Source organism: Ostrea edulis, chromosome 2 (assembly GCF_947568905.1).
Source record: "Ostrea edulis chromosome 2, xbOstEdul1.1, whole genome shotgun sequence".
Lineage (NCBI taxonomy): Eukaryota > Metazoa > Mollusca > Bivalvia > Ostreida > Ostreidae > Ostrea > Ostrea edulis.
In genome coordinates, this window is record NC_079165.1 from 98,230,819 (window position 1) to 98,251,421 (window position 20,603).

The following is a 20,603-nucleotide window of genomic DNA, read 5'->3' on the forward strand; positions in this document are numbered from 1 at the left end:
CATTTCCTAGAAAATTGCAGGGTTTTTTTCTTTCTTCATATCAGACAGTGTTCAGTCGATAGTATAGTAATGTATTTATGTTACGCTATTTGTACATAGTAAAATATTTCATTATCTTTTCCTGTCAGACAGTACTCAGTAGATTTAGTAGTCTATTGTTTCCCTATCAGACAGAACTCAGTAGATATTATAGTAATCTATTGTTTCCCTATCAGACAGAACTCAGTAGATATAGTAATGTATTGTTTCCCTATCAGACAGAACTCAGTAGATACAGAATCTATTGTTTCCCTATCAGACAGAACTCAGTAGATACAGTAATCTATTGTTTCCCTATCAGACAGAACTCAGTAGATATGGTAGTCTATTGTTTCCCCATCAGACAGAACTCAGTAGATATAGTAATCTATTGTTTCCCTATCAGACAGAACTCAGTAGATACAGTAATCTATCGTTTCCCTATCAGACAGAACTCAGTAGATATAGTAATCTATTGTTTCCCTATCAGACAGAACTCAGTAGATATGGTAGTCTATTGTTTCCCCATCAGACAGAACTCAGTAGATATAGTAATCTATTGTTTCCCTATCAGACAGAACTCAGTAGATATGATAGTAATCTATTGTTTCCCTATCATACAGAACTCAGTAGATATAGTAATCTATTGTTTCCCTATCAGACAGAACTCAGTAGATATAATAGTAATCTATTGTTTCCCCATCAGACAGAACTCAGTAGATATAGTAATGTATTGTTTCCCTATCAGACAGAACTCAGTAGATACAGAATCTATTGTTTCTCTATCAGACGGAACTCAGTAGATATTATAGTAATCTATTGTTTCCCTATCAGACAGAACTCAGTAGATATAATAGTAATCTATTGTTTCCCTATCATACAGAGCTCAGTAGATATAGTAATATATTGTTTCCTTATCAGACAGAACTCAGTAGATATAGTAATATAGTGTTTACCTATCAGACAGAACTCAGTAGATATTATAGTAATCTATTGTTTCCCTATCAGACAGAACTCGGTAGATGAAATGTGAAAATAACGAACAGTGATCAATCTCACAACTCCTATAAGCAATACAAAGTAGATAGTTGGGCAAACACGGACCCCTGGATATACCAGAGGTTAGATCAGGTGCCCGGGAGGAGTATGCATCCCCTAGATAGTATGTATGCCAGTGTAACATTAAATAGTGACCCCATTGAAACACGACCCTGGGGGTCAATTCTTAACGTTAAAAGTTGACCCCGATCAAAATTTTATGTTAGATTTTGATCAAAAACGGTCGTTGAAAAGTGATCAACGTTAAATTTTGATCAGTAATGGGGTGATTTGGGTAATTTTTAACTCCTACTTAAATGTTACGTACATAACATAAATGTTTAAAATGGATTGTCAAAAGAGAAAGAGAGAGAGAGAGCAAAGGGATAGTTATTTCCCAAGCAAACAAATTCTAATCCCTAAAAAGAATTCACTCTTCTTTTTCCTAATTCATCAAATGTTAACCTACATACCGCCTATTATATTCCTCCAAAATATACCAACCGAGGACTTAATTATAGGTATTTACTATTGAAGATAGAGATGCAGAAAATATAAATACTAATTTTTGACAAATTGATACAATAACCATGTGAATACAAAAGATAGGAAAACATGTAATGGAAATTGCTGTAGACTGGGAAATTAACTTGATGGTCTTTAAAATTTTACAATATTTACGATTTATCATTTTTCATCGAAACTAAACCCATAGTGAATAGCATATTAAAATGTATAACTGCTATCTTAATCGAAAATTTAAAAGTAGATTATGCCGTGATTATTATGACGTGAAATCAAAACCATTTCTATTGGCGATTGGTATCCTTGTCACAAATCGTGAAATTTTAGCACAGAGGAATTAAAACAACTTGCAGTATCTTTGAAACGTTTTGACGTTTTAGTAAAATGAAATAAACCCTCACATTAACCCAATCAACAGATAAAATAGACATACGAATTCATAATCAAAATTTGAATAATCTAGTATATTTGTACAGTAACCTAGCTGGACAATTTCCTTGTTTAATCATTTTACAATGATAGATATCTACATTGACACTAGATAAACTTCCCTACAAATGTTCTTTTTAGACTATGCCTGTAAAACATTCATTTCAATTACAGTCAAACCTCGTTATCTCGAACTCTATGGGCCCGATTGATTGATTGTTTACGTCCCATTGAGAATTTTCCACTAATATTGAGACGTCACCAGCTGTAGGAGAAGTACCACAAATTTAGACCTATGCTTAACGCTCAGGGCCGTAGCAGTGAGAGTTCTTTATCGTGCCAAGGCCTGTCGCGACACGGGACCCCCTATTTTAAGGTCATATCCGAAAGACCCGTGATTCTCACTTTAAAATGCCGAGCGTTTGGCGAAGGAGCAATCACTACCTATTTTAACGTCATAGGTTTGACGCGGACAAGACACGAGCAGGGCTCGAACTCACGACCTCCCGGTTACGATGCGAACGCTCTATGGGCCCGAGAGAGAAAAAAGATACTCCAGGGTTCGATATATTTAGGTTAAAGTACGTGAAGAAAATATTATTGGGACTTCCAACTCACATTGAAATATCCATGGCATTCGAGGTATCGATGTTGAGATACGACATCCAGCTGTATATTGTACTACATTGTCAAACTCACCAACTGAGAACTCCACACTGTTTGAAAAGATTGCTATTTTGCATGCCTAAATTCTTTAAAATAGTGTGTACGCGTATTAAAAATCGCAAATTTTCTTGAAAAACGTTTCTAAATGTTACCATTTTCTTTTGCGGGAGATTCAAACCTAACAGAGATTTACCGGTCTCATCATGGCGCCACTCATTATACAGACTCCACTGATTATTCAACAAATCTGATAATAAAAATTAACAATCATGAATACCTTTCTGCATCCCTCTATCAATTATAATTTGATGCTTTTTGCAAAACATTTTGCATGAAAAGTCCCCCAAACGACTGAAATTGCTATCAATTTGAGATTATTAAAAATGAACGATATGTTGCCTTCTCAATGGCTCAAAACAAAATAAAATGAACAGTAAAGAAGGAAATCATATTTCAGTCTCATTTTAATCATGAGAATTTGGATTTTTCAGGTGATAAAACAATGGGCCTCCGGACGATGGCGCTCTCGCACTCTTCCCGCTCGACCAGACTCTTTCCTAGAGCGGGTTGCTATGGGAGGGACAGATGTGAAAATTGCTCAAACAGACAGAAAAGTCAGAAAACCGTCCGATATCAGGTAAGATATATGTATCATTGAGATAATTGAAAAATTGAAATTAGGTGCAAGTAAATCTTAAACAACTACCTCTCCACCACCAAACAACGAGCGTAATCAAGATTTGTTTTCAAGAAGTCATACAGTACTTATGCGCATATTTACTTTAGACTTGCAGGAAATTAAATGTAATACAGTGTGAAAAGAGGCGATGACTCATGTCACTTTAAAGTTTTCCACGAAAGCCGATTAATTAGTATCAAGGGAAAAAAATTGCTCCAGCAAAAACATTCTTTTTCCTTGACAATAATCGGCTTTCATGATTATGGATTGCCAAATTCACACATTAGTCATTTGTACCTGTCTTTAAGTTATCGAAAGTATCTTTAATCGAATCAAAGATGGGTGTAAATAAGATAGATTTAAAAAAAAAAAAAAAGATCATGTCATTAGGCATCATTAGTAAAACCTCGTGGTAATGTAGATTGAATTTGTCTAAATCAGCTGAACCAACGCCTCAGTCAAGAAAAACTCTTACACCCGAATGTCATAAGGTAAAGGGTATCAGGCGCCTATGAGAGGTCTACTAGGGGTCGGGGTTGAGCTTGAGGCTAAATGTTTTTTCTTGGAATGCATATTGCACGTAAACTGACGTACAGAAAACGACTAGAGTTGTGTACATCAGGAGGGAAAAACCAAGATTTAAACGAATGATTGCCAAATGTTGTTTTCGGCCCCGGAACGACCGTCGTTCCGGGGCCGAAAACAATTCCATTTCGTTGGAAAATAGAACTAAATGCATGAAAAAAACACGAAGAGTTAAAAAATGTCGACGTATGGCATTACTTACCGCGACTTCAGGTGTTCGTGGATAACAAGATGAAAATGTAAAGATAACGAACAGTGGTCACATTCGACCCAACAATGGACTGTATTTGCAAAAGAATTATTATAACCACGATATGATTTGCATAATACTGACTTTAAACGAAACTGATGAAACCCTCTTGATATAAACTTATTTGTTAGTAGCCTGCCTCGGTGTAGAAAATGATCATACGCAGAATATGCTCTCGCGTATTACATATTGAATGACGATGGAGAAGATGATAATTATCTTTGTCGTAACGTTGTGATGTTAGATTGCCATTAACGTCGATATTTCAAGTCCATTGAGATATTAATATCGAATCGACTATGAATGAAAATGAATAATGTTGATAGATAAAAGATCGTCAATGTATCTAAATGTTCTGTTGAAGGTCACAGCAAGAGTTTTCGTCTTATGTAAAAGTTTTTTAAAAATAAATTCTGCTTCATACGAATATAAAAACAGGTCTGATAATAAAGGGGCACATATTGTTCCCTTTGGAATTCCAACAGACTGTTAAAAGCCATGGTCTCCAAAAAACTACATTGATATTGTCAACGAGGAACTGAAGCATCTTTTTAATATCAACTCTAGAGTACTTATGCATAGAATCAGAATGATTTTAACATATTGATTTTTTGGATGACTGATCACAAGATACGAGTATTTCCGAGTTGCATTATTAAAGAAGCAGCTGTTTATGATGTCAAAAGCCTAGTCTCTAATTCATCGGAAAAATGGTTGTGTGAAGTGTTCAAAAATCGTACGTTTTGATGTTGTTAATGTCTGAAGAATTAATTATTCACAAAGAGAAAACAGCTTTAACAGGGACGTAACTATCTCACGGTAAAAACAGCAAAGGAACACTAGGAAGAACTGGGACCAGTTAAGAGAGCAACATGATCAACGATAGTTCACTGTTGTGCTCCACTTAACAATGTTAGGAAATGAAATAACATATTTCTTGTACCAGAAACGTCTGAGAAAGACATTGACTTCAAGCTATTTCTAAGATTAGTACTCTTGTTGACAAAAACCAAAAACAAGCGAGATTCGTGCAACAAAAGAAAAATCTGGCGGTAGAATGATGTACATGGATGTATATATTTGGATTTCTATTTCTAATTAATGAAATAGGAACTGCAATAGGATTTTCCCTTTTATGGAAATTTATAAAAGTCCCCGAGTTGATCGACAAAAATTGAGATGATTATCTAAAAAATTAACACAATCTTTGAAAAGACAATTTGACAGATACTGAATTGAATGCAACTATTTTCCAAGATGTATAACATATTCGGTTAAGTTCAAATGTACAATCAATGTTTTAAGTTGAGTTAAGAATACTTATAATTAAATTGAACATATTTTCCAATCATTTGTGGGTTAAAATTTTCTTAATTTATCCTATTTGAATTACAAATTGGTTATATCTCTGGTCTTCAAATCAATAATATATGTGCTAAAAATCTTCAAATCATTCCAAGGTGGGTACAACTGTTTTAAAACCTATCTAAATTCGATTAAAGATAGGCGTGATTGGATTGGATTAAATTCAAGTTCAATAAAAACATATAACACCCAAAGTCAATAAAAGCGTGCAATTGAGGGTTTCAAAATCATGGTTTATCGACCATTCAAAATATATATGATAACATGCCTTTATTAATGGTAAATATCTGTTGAACACTCACCTCAAATTGTTTCAAGTTAAGTATGACAGATTTGTTTTTACAGTAGGTCAAAGTATGGTATATTTTTCGAGATTTTTCTCACATGTAACCATCGTTACCGAGTCCTTCACATGATAATATGTAAGATAAACATTAATTTTCCATGTATTATTCCATAACTTGTATTGGAATTGACTGAGCATATATTTTTCTAATTTGCGAAAGACAATAAATACAGGTTTTCAAAGAAAATATTTAATCAACACAACAAGAAATTATCTGCTGTAAAAGTCAGCAATAAGATTTTAAGAGCGCAAAATAAACGACTAGATATCACTTTCAATATCTTTGAAATGGCAGAAAATAAAATTGATTAACAAATATTCTCGAACAGTTCAATATGTATGAAACATGAAAACAAAAGACTAGCAATAGATATAGAACGATAGCTTTTATGTATGTAAATGAAGTAGTGCTATAATTATGTAACGTATGTTTCAACACTTACACAACAGTACATCCATGAAAATATTATGCCAAAACGATGTCATCATCAGTTATTCTTTACGATTGATGTTGCTAAATCATAACGACATCACTTAATTCAATGGAAATACCAATTTTAATAGAAATATAACGTAGACAAGCAAAAAAAATTACCAGATATGTCTTTTCTTCTGAATTTGTTAATTTGCAATAAATATGCTATTAAAACAAAAGTAAAAGATTGATGTTTCGCTATTCAAATGCTCATGATTCTTATAGAAATAACAGACATGTTTTGAAACCTGGATTTCTCTTTGTTATAATAAACAATGAAAGTAACGTATGTTTCTTATTTTTCCTTTCATTACCGTAAACACATCATTTCCATTCAAAAAATGGAAAGAAACATATTTACCCATTTCTAACAATCTGTTTACAATAATAATATAAAGAAAATGTTTAATTTTCCAACATTTTGATTAAATGTATACCGAATCTTATGTTTTTGTTGCTTATTTTGGAATACCTTTCCATAGAAACTGTCAGTATAATCCACCTCGCGGTGTTATGAATGAATATTTAACGTGAACCTTAAGACATAGATGTCCCCTATTGATTTTGAGGTCAAAAGGACAACGGTTAAACTACTCTGGACATACGCTATTGTCCGTTGAGAAGCCTTTCCTTGATAGACATCAAACTTGAAACACTGGTGCCCCCTTATGAATAGATGACCCCCATTGGATTTCAAGTCACAAGGTCAAAAGTCATACAAAATTACTCAAATGACCAGTTGCTTATAAGTATTTTGAGAGACAAAACTTACATGTATCATTATGGTAGCCTTTGACCGGTAGTTAAACCTTTATTTTCACTGTCTATACAGACATTCTACCTTTTCAGTATTGCCACAAGGGGAGCATATAATATTATTTCTAAAACATTTTTTCATGGTTGTTCTTATATTTTAATGCATTTTTTTTTTCATGGTAGTTATTCTGTACTTCTGCTCTCACAAGCGCCATTTCTGAAAAAATAAATAAAAAATTAAGAACAAGTAGAATAATATTACGTAACGGAATTCCTGGTAACATACGTTACACTCAGATAAAATATTTTTTAATGATTTCTCTATAAGATTGCATAGAACAATCATCAGAGATTAATCCCTTCATTTCTAAGGTATATTATGAAAAGATGCTGAATTGTAGCAAATTGATAAATGTAGAGTTGCATAGTTACATGTATCATAAATAGGACAGTAGCAGAGAAAAACATGGTCTGTATTTCTTGCAGAGGATATCTGTATATGCTGGTGAATACGGGAACAATAACACATTTGTTTCTTCAAAACATAGTTGATATTCAACAAACATATCGTTAATGATGATATTTTGTCAATATGTAGTTCAATATTTGATGTCTAATCAAGCATTTCATTAAGTAGCATACGTTACTTTGAAAAACGTATGTTACCAGCGTTCTACTCAATGTAATTCTTACACCAGAGGAATTTCGAGATATTTGGAATACGATATACATTCTTTGATATCAGAAGAACAAATTCAGACCAAAACATTCCATCTGCTTAATCAATATTGTATATCAAACATTGCAGTTGTTGTAACAGTACTTACCGTAAGAGAAAATTAATCCTAATTCTCAAAGTTTAACACGTATTGACTTTCAAACTCAAATGTTCATAGTAGACTTTCATGTCGTATACCACATCATGCAGACAGAGAGCAAAAATACGCGGGAAATTGTGATATCATTCCTTTTAATTAATTTCTCGGTAACGAATGTTACATCACGAATGTTACATCTTGACACGTTTGTCAAATTTCAGACCAACCAATGACTTCTGCAAAAGAAATGTTTATATTTTCATTCTCTGTACACTACGAGATTTTCATAAAAGGGGTAACATTTGCTCTGCAAATACGTTTTCATAAAAAAAATTAGTGTATCGTATGTTACATTTCTAAAATCAGAATGCAAAATTTTGAGAATAATGATGACTTCTTCTCAATGCCACATCCAAATATCGCTTGATGAATATTTTCCCAAAGTTTTTGAATATTTTAGCGCCAAAATAGATCAAAAACATAAAGATAATACGAAATCTTTGTTCATACATTGGGTGTTTAATTGACCCTATGATCACATAATATAATCTGGCGACATGGAGTAATATATACACCACTGCTTAAAATCATACGCAAAAGGTGTTAAACTTTTATTGAATGAAAATTTAGGAAATACAAATGATATAAACGCAAAGAAAATTAAAAAACACGCTCTCAGATTTTTATATTTGCTTGTTCAATTTTAAAAATTGAGTCGGCGACAGTCACGTATGTTACAAAATTAGGGTATCTACGCTTCCTACCAAGTTTATAAGTAAAGGAGAAATAAAAAGTATACCATGCCTAGGGAGGCTATGGGTCCATGAATGTATAGCACACAAAATATATGATTTGATATAGCTTATTTTCTAATAAAGTGCCGGCGACATCGATTGCACGCTTTTATTGACTTTGAGTGATAAGTGTAATCATTTATATGTACCTTCAATTCCTTCATATCTATCATTAAATTAATGAACGATAATCTAATTTGAGGATAGGCGAAAAAACAATGGAATTCAAAATGAATTTGGCAATCCATACATATTATCCAAACGTTTGATATGTTTACAATGTTTGAAATATAACACGAAATAGAAAAACAAAACTGTAAAGTACAGTGATACCTTGGACAAATTCCTACACCGTAACAAAGTACTGGGGTACGATTGATCTGCATCAGAGGACAACGACATGGGATTATGTCTCACCAATCTTAGCGTAGCTGCATTGGCTTTCAGTGCAGTATCGTCCACAATACAGAATCTTGGTGTTCACCACCTGTGCGCTGACGGGATGTGTTCCCGAATATCTACAAGAACTCATATAAGTGTATTCCCCATCTCGACCACTAAGATCTGAAACATGAATGAGACTCACTATGCCAAAACTTCGCACAGTCATTTGGAGAACGCACCTTTATTTGGGCTGCAGCCAGTTTGTGGAATGACCTACTGCAACATATTAAAGCTGCCAAAAGCATTAACGTTTTTAATAGACTGTTAAAAACTCACCTTTTAGAAATTGCTTTACCTGATTTTTAAGCTTCTTATACAGTACAAGGGTTTTGTTTTTTCAATGACCGTTTTAATGCAGATTTCTAAATTTTCTTAATGTTTTACTTCGTTGACTTCTAATACTTACATAGTGCTCGACATACCCCCCCCCCCCCCCCAAAAAAAACCCCAACCCTTTAGCTATTGATCTTGATTATAATGTTTCATTTTGATAATTTTGCAGATGTAAGATCTTATGCCATCTAATTTCATTTACTTGTGTTGTATTGTTTTTATTCCTCTTCTTACTCTTGTAAAGCGCCTTAGAATAATTTGTTTTATTTTATTACTAGTAGTATTTATTTTTAGAGTAAGATCTTCGGTAATAGTGACGAAATCGGAGGGAAAACCACTATTTGATTTCATTCCTTACTCTGGGTTATATACCCACAACTTCAAATATACATGGCCTCATTTTACAAACCTGAGATACTTTCCCGTAATTTATTTTTCAAAATGCAAATTTATGGCAAATCTGAAGAATAATTGAAAATAATTATATACAACTATATTTTCGCACTTTTCAAGCATAAACGAAAATATTTTTGAGCATTTAAAGTACTGATTTTAATCGTAAGACCCCTTCCTTATGAAATTATTTTAAGCAAAAATATCTCGAGACTTGACGCAAATCGAGGATATTGACAACAGGAATTGGACTGAGGAGGCTAAAACATAGCTATTTTCTAATACACTCTTTCGGAAATTATACTGGAGATGTTTCGAGTTTACTTTGAAAAGAAATCAGGTTTTGAAGAATTTAACTAGATGATACTCTTATACATGTACATGTAGCTATGGGCCAAATAATGCTGTTTTCACTTTGGTGAGAATGGTGAATTATTTGTCAAATTCATGTAAGATATGTCAAGAATAACAGAGTTATTTTGCTAGCATGTTAAACAAGAGAGTCTTTTTTTTTCTTCTTTTTTTGAAAAAGGAGACTATGGTACAAAATATGTTTGTAACATCAGTTACGAAACTACCAAGGCTGAATTAGGTGTTGTTGCTTTTGAAGAAAGGCAGTTTGTTCTGCATGCGTAAAGATCAATAGGTGTCAGCACAGCGACGTGTTCTAACAAATGGAAAACGTTAAGTGACATTATGTGCGTGAAAACTTAAAGGTGCATCAGCACGCTAATGACACAAAAGCACTAATTGTAATTCATCGCGCAAAGCACTAATTGCAATTCATCGTGCAAAGCACTGATTGTAATTCAACGCGCAAAGCACTGATTGTAATTCATCGCGCAAAGCACTAATTGTAATTCATCGCGCAAAGCACTGATTGTAATTCATCGCGCAAAGCACTGATTGTAATTCATCGCGCAAAGCACTGATTGTAATTCATCGCGCAAAGCACTGATTGTAATTCATCGCGCAAAGCACTGATTGTAATTCATCGCGCAAAGCACTAATTGTAATTCATCGCGCAAAGCACTAATTGTAATTCATCGCGCAAAGCACTGATTGTAATATTCATCGCGCAAAGCACTAATTGTAATTCATTGCGCAAAGCACTAATTGTAATTCATCGCGCAAAGCACTGATTGTAATTCATCGCGCAAAGCACTAATATCTTTTCATATTGTAACAAAAATTTGTAATTCATCGCGCAAAGCATTAATTGTAATTCATTACGAGCGACTAGAGTAGATATTCAAACAAACCAAATGCTTAGTGATCCATAATAAACAAACATACTACATTTTTTATATATTTTAAACATGCTTTCTAGACCACATGAAGGCGTACAATCTGCAACGTTGAAGCGAGAATAATGAAAATAAATGTATTAAAAAAATCGAGAATGACCGACAAAATCACAAACTAAATGCCACACACGCCATTAATGATGTTTCATTTTTCGTTACTTAAATCTATTTCTGTTTCTAAACTTATTTCTCTGATATACATTTTCATATTGTAACAATTCTGAATCCTCTGCCATTTGCCTGTATTGTACACAGTGTACCTATGAGCCACAGGGCTCCTTTGGTCAATAAACATGGTCGCTTTCCATAAGTTGGATGAGGTAGATAGGACTGATATTCGAAGGAAAGATATGGTGATTCCTACTATATAAATAGTGCATAAAGATATGGTGATTCCTACTATATAAATAGTGCATAAACATATGGTGATTCCTTCTATATGAATAGTGCATAAAGATATGGTGATTCCTACTATATAAATAGTGCATAAAGATATGGTGATTCCTACTATATAAATAGTGCATAAACATATGGTGATTCCTTCTATATGAATAGTGCATAAAGATATGATGATTCCTACTATATAAATAGTGCATACAGTTGGTGATTCCTACTATATAAATAGTGCATAAAGATATAGTGATTCCTACTATATAAATAGTGCATAAAGATATGGTGATTCCTACTATATAAATAGTGCATACAGATGGTGATTCCTACTATATAAATAGTGCATACAGTTGGTGATTCCTACTATATAAATAGTGCATAAAGATATGGTGATTCCTACTATATAAATAGTGCATACAGTTGAAGGTAATATTGAAAATTTTCACCTAGAGAAACCATTGTCAACAGAGGCGCAGCCGAGGTTTAAAATAGTTTTCGAGGGGTGAAAATTCTCAATGTTACCCTCAACTACATACACTATTTGTTTAGATATAAGTAACAAAGTACAAAATTCAACCGAATTTCCTTTTAGCTAGATTTTGTCGTAAACATTTCAATATGGTGAAATTGATTAAAAATTAACAAGTTCAAAACGTTACTTGTTTGTGATACCAATATACCTGTCATCTGTCGATTATCTTTGTTACTTTTAATCAACGCACTGCGGAACGCCCAAACGCCATTCTTCTGAATTCTAAGGCGAACCGTAGGCGCATCAGTTTGACGCATGTGATGATTTTTCACATATATAACCCGTTGTCAAGTAATAGACACTATCACCCTCGAGCGCGTGCTTTCTATTTTCAGAGAGAAACATATGTTTCTTGGCCAATGAGATTTGAGTATTTTACGTGAAAGTATAATAATATACGCGATGCAATTAGTGCATGACAGTCATACACAAACATGAACAAAATATGTTGCATAACTGCAATTTATAACACCACATGGAACACATGTTTTTGAAAGTAGGGTTACACTTAAACAATAAAATTGTTATATCGGGTGATGAAGGTAGTCAGCATTGCAAAAACAATTCAATGCTGCAATGATTGCTACCTTCATCACCCGATGAAACAAACAAATAAAGATATTTTATTATTTATATTTTTATGTATTTTTAAAAATGTAAACTAGATTTAAGTACTAAAATATCATATGATTGACCCATTCGTTCTACCCTGCTCCATATTTTGCAATGATTACGCATACAACCGGATCGAGCTAAGTTGCAACAAACATGTACATGTATATTCGTTGTCGCAGGTGAAAGCAACATCAATTTCTAAAGAAATATATGATTGATTTATTGTTTGTTTGTTTTTAAAGTTCCATTGAGAATTTTTCACTCATATTGAGACGTCACCAGCTCTAGGTGAAGTACCACAAATTTAGACCTATGCTTAGCGCTCAGGGTCATAGCAGTGAGGATTCTTTATCGTGCAAACGCTTGCCATGACACAGGACCTCCGTTTTTAAGGTCATATCCGAAAGACCCCTGATTATCACTTCCAAATGTCGAGCGTTTGGCGAAGGAGCAATCACCACATATTTTAACGTCTTAGGTTTGACGCGGCCATGGCATGAGCGGGACTCGAACTCATGACCTCCCGGTTACGAAACGAACGCTCTACCACTGAGCTACCGCGACCGGTAAAAGAAATATAAATGAGAAAAGATTCAGTGAATGTAAATATACATACTTATCAGTCGAACAGAAAGTGAGATTTTATCTAACACTAAGTACAGTTGAGGCTGCCAAGTGAGTCAAAGAAAAGTCAAACTAAAAAATGTATAGAGATTCATCTATTGGCTAAACGGACTACAAAGATACACCAGGATCACAAGATCTTCATCAATGATTTGATGAAAAACAAAATCAAAGGAAAAAGTACATAGGAAAGCAAAATTGATTGGTTGTTTATCGTTTTACGCCGTTTTGACAATATTTCAGCCATTTTATGGAGGGTACCTAACAGAAATATATTCGGTTTTCCCTGACGGTCCCCAATGAGCCTACTCTTTCGAAAATCAGGGAAACGATCTTTGACTATAAAGGGCTCACGGCGGTTGTGACCGACCAACAAGGACTGCTTACTCCTCCTAGTCACCCGATCCCACCTCTGGTGTTCACGGGGGTCCGTGTTTACCCTGATCTCAATTTTGTATCCTTTATAGGATTTATGAGATTGATCACTGTTGATGTCTTAAAATACCAATGAAACCAAGTTTGACGTGCCGCCCAGGGGGGTAAGTCATTACTGCTGACAATGTTTAACAATGTGGTAAAGCATTAGATGATATGTTTAGAAAGAAATTGGACGTCTTGTCAAATTGCTTCCTTGATTCTTTATAGCCATTATAAATTTTATACTAGTGTCTGGTAAAATAATCCCCAGGATGACTATGATTAACTAGACAAAGCAGATTTATGTCTGTGGTATGTAGTACATTTCTTTCTTTCGATTAACAAAACGTTGTCGTTTTATAATGTGTAGAAATAAATATTCTTTCCAGACGGGTATCATGATGTTGTCTCTCAAATGAGCCTTGTTGCCGACACGGTCATTCAACACTGGCGCTGTGTGCTGTCTATCACATCATTCATTATTGGGACTAATCTAAATGTAATCTAGATAGAGCTGTATAAGTTATTGAGGAAGAACCGCGTATATATATGAGAAGGAATCTTTCTGTTGAATATTAGATATGATACCCATATGAGGCGTATTAATCTCAGACCTGGCAACGTTAATTATATAATGGACGGAGTGAATAGAAATATTCAAACAACTTTAACACTGGTCAATGAAACATTGACAGCAAGATACACGGGGAAGTTCTGGCTGGTTCTCGTGATGTATCACTCTCATGGAGACATAATGAACCAGCTGACTGATTTACCACACCAAACTTATATCCATTCAATAATTTTCTTATGATACCATTAGTATAATTTGATTGTCTAAAGCTTTACGTCCCTTTGAGAATATTTCAAGCATAATCTGACGTCACAGCCTTTAGGTGAATTGCCATAAGTTTAGCATATTCTAAGCCCTCTTGACTATTTAGTAGTGAATGCTCTTTATCGTGCCAATGTCCACCGTAAACACAGGACCGTCTCATATCAAAGACCAATGACTTTAGCTATCCAGTTTAGCGACTCGGGTATGTCGCGGCCAACGGTAAACCCACGACCTCTCTTTTTCTATTGCATTCGGATCACGTCTGTCCTTTTCTGTAACGAAACAAATTATTTAGTGTTAGGGAAATGACCATGTAGTCACGATTGATTTTACGACGATTTAACAAACAATTTTGAACCCCTTCTTTATTCCCGCCAGAAACCCAAAAATCATATTGTGAACACACATGAGTCTACATTACATGATGATGCTTACATTTTAATTTGACAAACCTTGTGATTCTTGAGAAGAACTTTGTAAAAGAACTCTTATGTAAAACTTTAATCTCACATCATAGGCCCACCCTGGCTCTGGGCAGCATTGTTTGAACAAATTTAAATCATCGTATATTGAAACTTGTTTAATCTGGTCGTTGTGCAGATTGAAATGTTCTGTAAACCGTACACATATATCGGTACCAAACTTTGAATTCCATCATAAAAGATATATAATGTATTCCGGATATTGTCTAATCCGAATATTTTATGGTACCAAACATATCCGGAGTAAACAAGTTTTACTATCTATAAGGAAGTTTCTTTGCAAGTTATAGATTTTCTAGTCTAGTTAACGCCTCTCTCATTTTGTACTAGTTCTTCATTATCTCCCTTTTGAAGGGAATATGATCCTTCATTTGAATAGACTTTGCTCCCCTTTTCCTCAGAATGATTTGTGCCAAATTTGGTTGATTTCAACCATGTGGTCCTTGAAAAGAAGTAGAAAAGTCTTTCATGCAGCTACGGTGAGCTAAAATGGAGATTACGCGAGGTTAGATGTCCCACACTATCACTTATTTTTTTGAAAAAGTAAACAAAAAGGACTAAGTCTTTCCAGCTGAGTTTTAAAATTATCCTTAAAGTAATGCAACTGAAAAGATACAGTAATATAGGATTATGATGAAAGCAAGAGCTTCTGATCAGAGGATTTAGGCAGTCCATGTGTTGTCTGCAAAAGATCTGCATAATGTATCGACCATGTTTTATATCAAATACAGAATTAATAAAAAGACCAAGCAAAATTCTGTCTGAATAATAGTGAACCGTAAACACTTGGGTTCGCTTAGACTTGGCGTTATGAAAAATAAAGGGCACCATCACTGGAGCAGAGTTCAGAGGAGTCCCGATAGACCTAGAGAAAACTAGAACAGAGTTCAGAGGAGTCCCGATAGACCTGGAGAAAAATTGAACTGCGCGGTATGAAAGCAGGATATAGCCCAAAAAGATGGAGAGAGTTACAGTTGAAAAAAAAAGAAGTAGATGAATCTTGTTTGAGTCTTACATATCCCCAGGGTATGAAGATATAGTTGTAACATTGCCTATCGTCAAAGAAATGATCTACAAACCCATGGTATCTCTGATGAAATTGCAGATCTATGCAATTCATTGACATGTCTCTATTTAAATACACATTTTGATACAGGTTTAAATAAATCATACTTATCTTTGATGCATAATTGCATTTATTCCTCAATGAATTAAAAAATTAATACCGATACTAGTTTATTTATGATTGCGTGAAGATCAGTTAAGGTGGATTTGAGACTGGGTATAAGCGCAAATATTGAATTTTTTTTTACTTGACGTGTCTTATTACTGTAAAAGTAAATGCTTCATCTGACACTGTGGTAAAGCCTGTAAAAGTATGCCAATGCTTCATCTGACACTGTGGTAAAGCCTGTAAAAGTATGCCAATGCTTCATCTAACACTGGTAAAGCCTGTAAAAGTAAATGCTTCATCTGACACTGTGGTAAAGCCTGTAAAAGTATGTCAATGCTTCATCTGACACTGTGGTAAAGCCTTTTCAAATATGGAATAATGATACATAAATGTCGTCCATGTCTTCCAGCATTTCGTATATTATTTCTGTGGTACAACATGGGTTTAAAATCATTGAGTAGTATTGATAGGTAGTACACTTGCTGTATTGATATCCTTAGTGATCAACACGGACTACATAGTAAGAGTGGTATTTTCGTGAAGAGCCCCCAGAAGGAACAAGATGGCCGACTGATAAAGATTTAATCGTGCTCGTGCCAATCATTATGAATTCCATTAAAGTTTGAAGTGTGTTTGGCATATATTCCTGGTAAATCAGGACGGTACGCTCTTACAATTAATTCTATGTACAAGATATAAATCTCAGCCCATTACTTCCATTAAAAGGGTTCCTCAAGAACTCGTAAAATTTACCGACATTAAATCTGGATTGAAGGAAGAAACTACCATCCTTTCGGCTACTGTCAGCTTCCCCAACAATAAAATGAAATCTATGACCGGGCGCTTTCACAGCACTCCAGAATTTAATTAATCAAGCAATTTAATGCAAACACAACAGTTTGGTGTCACAGACGTAGGAGAACTGCACCGAGGTGAGGCGGTTACAGTGAGGGTTTGTCATCGTATCGATCGGGTTCGGGGTTAATCCATCATACACTACAGTCAACAATTTCACTAAGCAAGCAAGGAAAATAAGGAAGAGACAGGAAATTAAAACTCCTAAAGCCGAGTCAATCGCGGCAATTATCATATGAAATATACTGCCACCGTTCATCATTTTGTACAGACCGGCATATCATTGAAACGAATGAGTCGTTTAAGGAAATAGACTTTTGTAACAAAGATGGTTACATCCTTTGACGTTTATAGTACAAGAGGAGAACATTGAAAGTGCATAACTATGAAAGGCTATTAGGCTTCATTTGGAACGGGGGAAATTATAAAAAAAAAAATTTGCGTTTCGCATCTGTATACCGTATATCCTGTCTGAATTATATTTTAAAAAGAAGTATTAATTTTAGTCATTTTATATCATCCAAACTTTCTTTAATTTATTAGCTCACCTTGGTTGAAAGCTCAAGAGAGCTTTTCTGATCACCTGCTGTCCGTCGTCTCTTCGTCTGTAAACTTTCCACATTTTCGACTTCTTCTCCAGAACCACTTTGCCAATTTCAACCAAACTTTGCAAAAAGCATCCTTGGGTGAAGGACTTTCAGGTTTGTTCAAATGAAGGACCATGCCCCTTTCAAAGGGGAGCTAATCACAAAAATAGGATGGGGTCATTTAAAAATCTTCTCAAGAACCACTTGGCCAGAAGAATTGAAATTCATATGAAAGCTTCCTGACATAGTGGAGATTTAAGTTTGTTAAAAGTATGACCCCCGGGGTGGGGTGGGGCCACAATAGGGAATAAAAAATTTACATGCGAATATATGGGGAATTTTTTAAAAATTTTTTTCTCAAGAACCACTGGGCCAGAGAAGTACAAATCTACATGAAAGCTTCCTGACATAGTGCAGATTTAAGTTTGTAAAAATCATGGCCCCCCCAGGGGTAGGATGTAGCCACAATAGGGAATCAAAGTTTTACATAGAAATATATAGGGAAAAACTTTTTAAAAACCTTCTTCTTAAGAACCACTGGGCCAGAAAAGTTTACATTTGCATGAAAGCTTCTTGATATAGTGCAGATTCAAGTTTGTTAAAACCATGGCCCCGGGGATAGGTTGGGGCCACAATAGGGGTAAAAGTTTTACATGCGAATATGTAGGGGAAATCTTTAAATATGGACCAAGGTGACTCGGGTGAGCAATATGGTCCATGGACCTCTTTTTGATTAATTGGTATGTGATTCATTTGCAATGGGGGGGGGGGGGGGGGGGGCAAATTCGACAAAAGTAGATCCATGCGGAAATCCCACGTTCAGTATATGTTGTGGTAAACCAGAAAATCGGCAAGCCCCGTTCTTTAAAAAAAAAATATAAATAGCTACAGTAAATATGCATATTGCAATATTTGAATTTCATCACTTTCAAACTCGAGAACTACACAAAATATTTCATTAAAACACATTTAAAGTAGTTTTAGGCATAAAAAAATTAATTTTGCTGGGGGGAAAATGAAAAAGTTTAGAAACATACAGTCCTTTAACTCGTATGGAAAATATATACATTAATGTACATCTGAAATTATACATGCGCACATGAAAAACGCTTGATTGTAATATGTTAAACCATAAAACCTAAGTAGCGTGTTTAAATAAAAAAAAATCTCGCATTATTTCGCGAAAATAATTAACAGCAAAAGTATCGAATCATTTCGCGAAAGTTACTTGTTTTTCTCTCCTATCGGGTAATTAGTTTATCGATTTATTAGGCGGATTTTAACACCTCCATAAGAAGTTCATTCTTCTAGGGAGCTCTTTACATATAGATCTACACACCGACTAATACAATAGTGTCTTAATTTGGCAAATATCTGTAGCGTATAGTCAATGCAACAACCTAATTCAGCTTTTTCTTAAAAAAAAGAAATAAAATCGATTGCTTGAAATGAATAATATTTGCCATATGATCACTAAATTACATTTTGCGTTACAAAGTAAAATCCTATCTTCTCTTGATAGTTCGTCAACAGTTTCTTTGAAACTAATATCTCTGCTGGTAATTTCGTACAATCCATCTGTATACCTCTAGATAATCATGACTCCTGTAAATGGCTTCATATTAGTAGCTTCCAATTCCAAGTATATTAAGTTACTTTAAGTGCTTTGTGTTTTTCATTTGCTCGTATCTTATTTGCATTAACAGAATCAATTAATGACATGTGGTAGAATATCGCTGTCTGTCTGGTCGTATGTACGAGCACATAAACCATCGATGCAGTTATTATATAATGTATTAGATATTAAACTGGGTTTTTTTTTTTATGTGACTGATGTGTAATACCTTGTGTATTAAATGTACATGTATTCTGATGCCGATTTTTAAAACGATAATTTTTCAAAGGGTATAGAACGTTGAGTATACATGTTCTCCACTCGACTCCAGATACACGGAACAGCTAGACTGTCAGATTGTCAATCTGGTTGTTCCATGTCGTTGGTTAATATTTTAGTGCTTTGTTTTCGACCTTACAAGTATCAATGTTGTGGTTCCGACACATTTAGGTATTGGGTGTTGTGTTGTTGGAACTTAGTGTTTATACATGTGTATGTGTGTGTGTATGTATGTATATATATATATATATATATATATATATATATATATACACACACACACACAATGTATATGGTCCAATTTACTCCAAATTTGTTAAACAGTGGGAAATTTTATCAAAGATTTACTACTGTTCAGTATAAGTGTATTTCTCACGGTTGATTTAGGCATATAGTTCGAGCTACATGTCCCCGTATAAATTTCCCCACCTGGCATTTTCTAACTTCTACATAAATGCTTATATCTTGTAGGTACTGGAAGACATTTGTGGTAGACCCCTCACAGAGCTATTATTACCGCTGGTTGTTTGTCATCTCCTTGGCCGTCATGTATAACATCGTCATTGTCATCGCTCGATCTGTGTTTTCTGAACTACAAACAGAGTATTTAGTTCTCTGGATGGTTCTAGATTACATCAGCGATTTCCTGTACATAATGGATATGGTTATATCCATGCGAACAGGTAATTCAAGTTTACCGCCAAAAATACTTATCTTCTTGAAGGTCATTTGGGATTCTTGTCAACCAGAATAATTTGAACATATTAGTTTGCAAGTTCATTAAGGGATATTGGTTCAAAAGATATGATAAAAGAAATGAATAAACATGGATATACAAATACATTTGTATTTTTAAAGAATTCTGTAAAAATGTTGATAATTCCGGGTACTATTAAATGGGATATATTAACATGCAAAAGTACTCATATCTCGGTCCTCCGAAGTTACAGATTATGTGTATGTCATTTTTGATA

The 20,603-nt window shown here is 34.4% G+C and overlaps 1 protein-coding gene across 2 annotated transcripts in view; it reads left to right on the forward strand.

Moving 5' to 3' along the window:
* LOC125681634 (cyclic nucleotide-gated olfactory channel-like) overlaps nt 1-20,603 on the forward strand; it is a 45,396-nt gene that overhangs the window by 19,198 nt on the left and 5,595 nt on the right. For both annotated transcript variants that reach the window (XM_048921795.2, XM_056155701.1), the window contains 2 exons: nt 3,168-3,313; nt 20,101-20,312. In XM_048921795.2, coding sequence (XP_048777752.1) covers nt 3,168-3,313; nt 20,101-20,312 — 358 coding nt within the window. The remainder of the gene's footprint in view (nt 1-3,167; nt 3,314-20,100; nt 20,313-20,603) is intronic.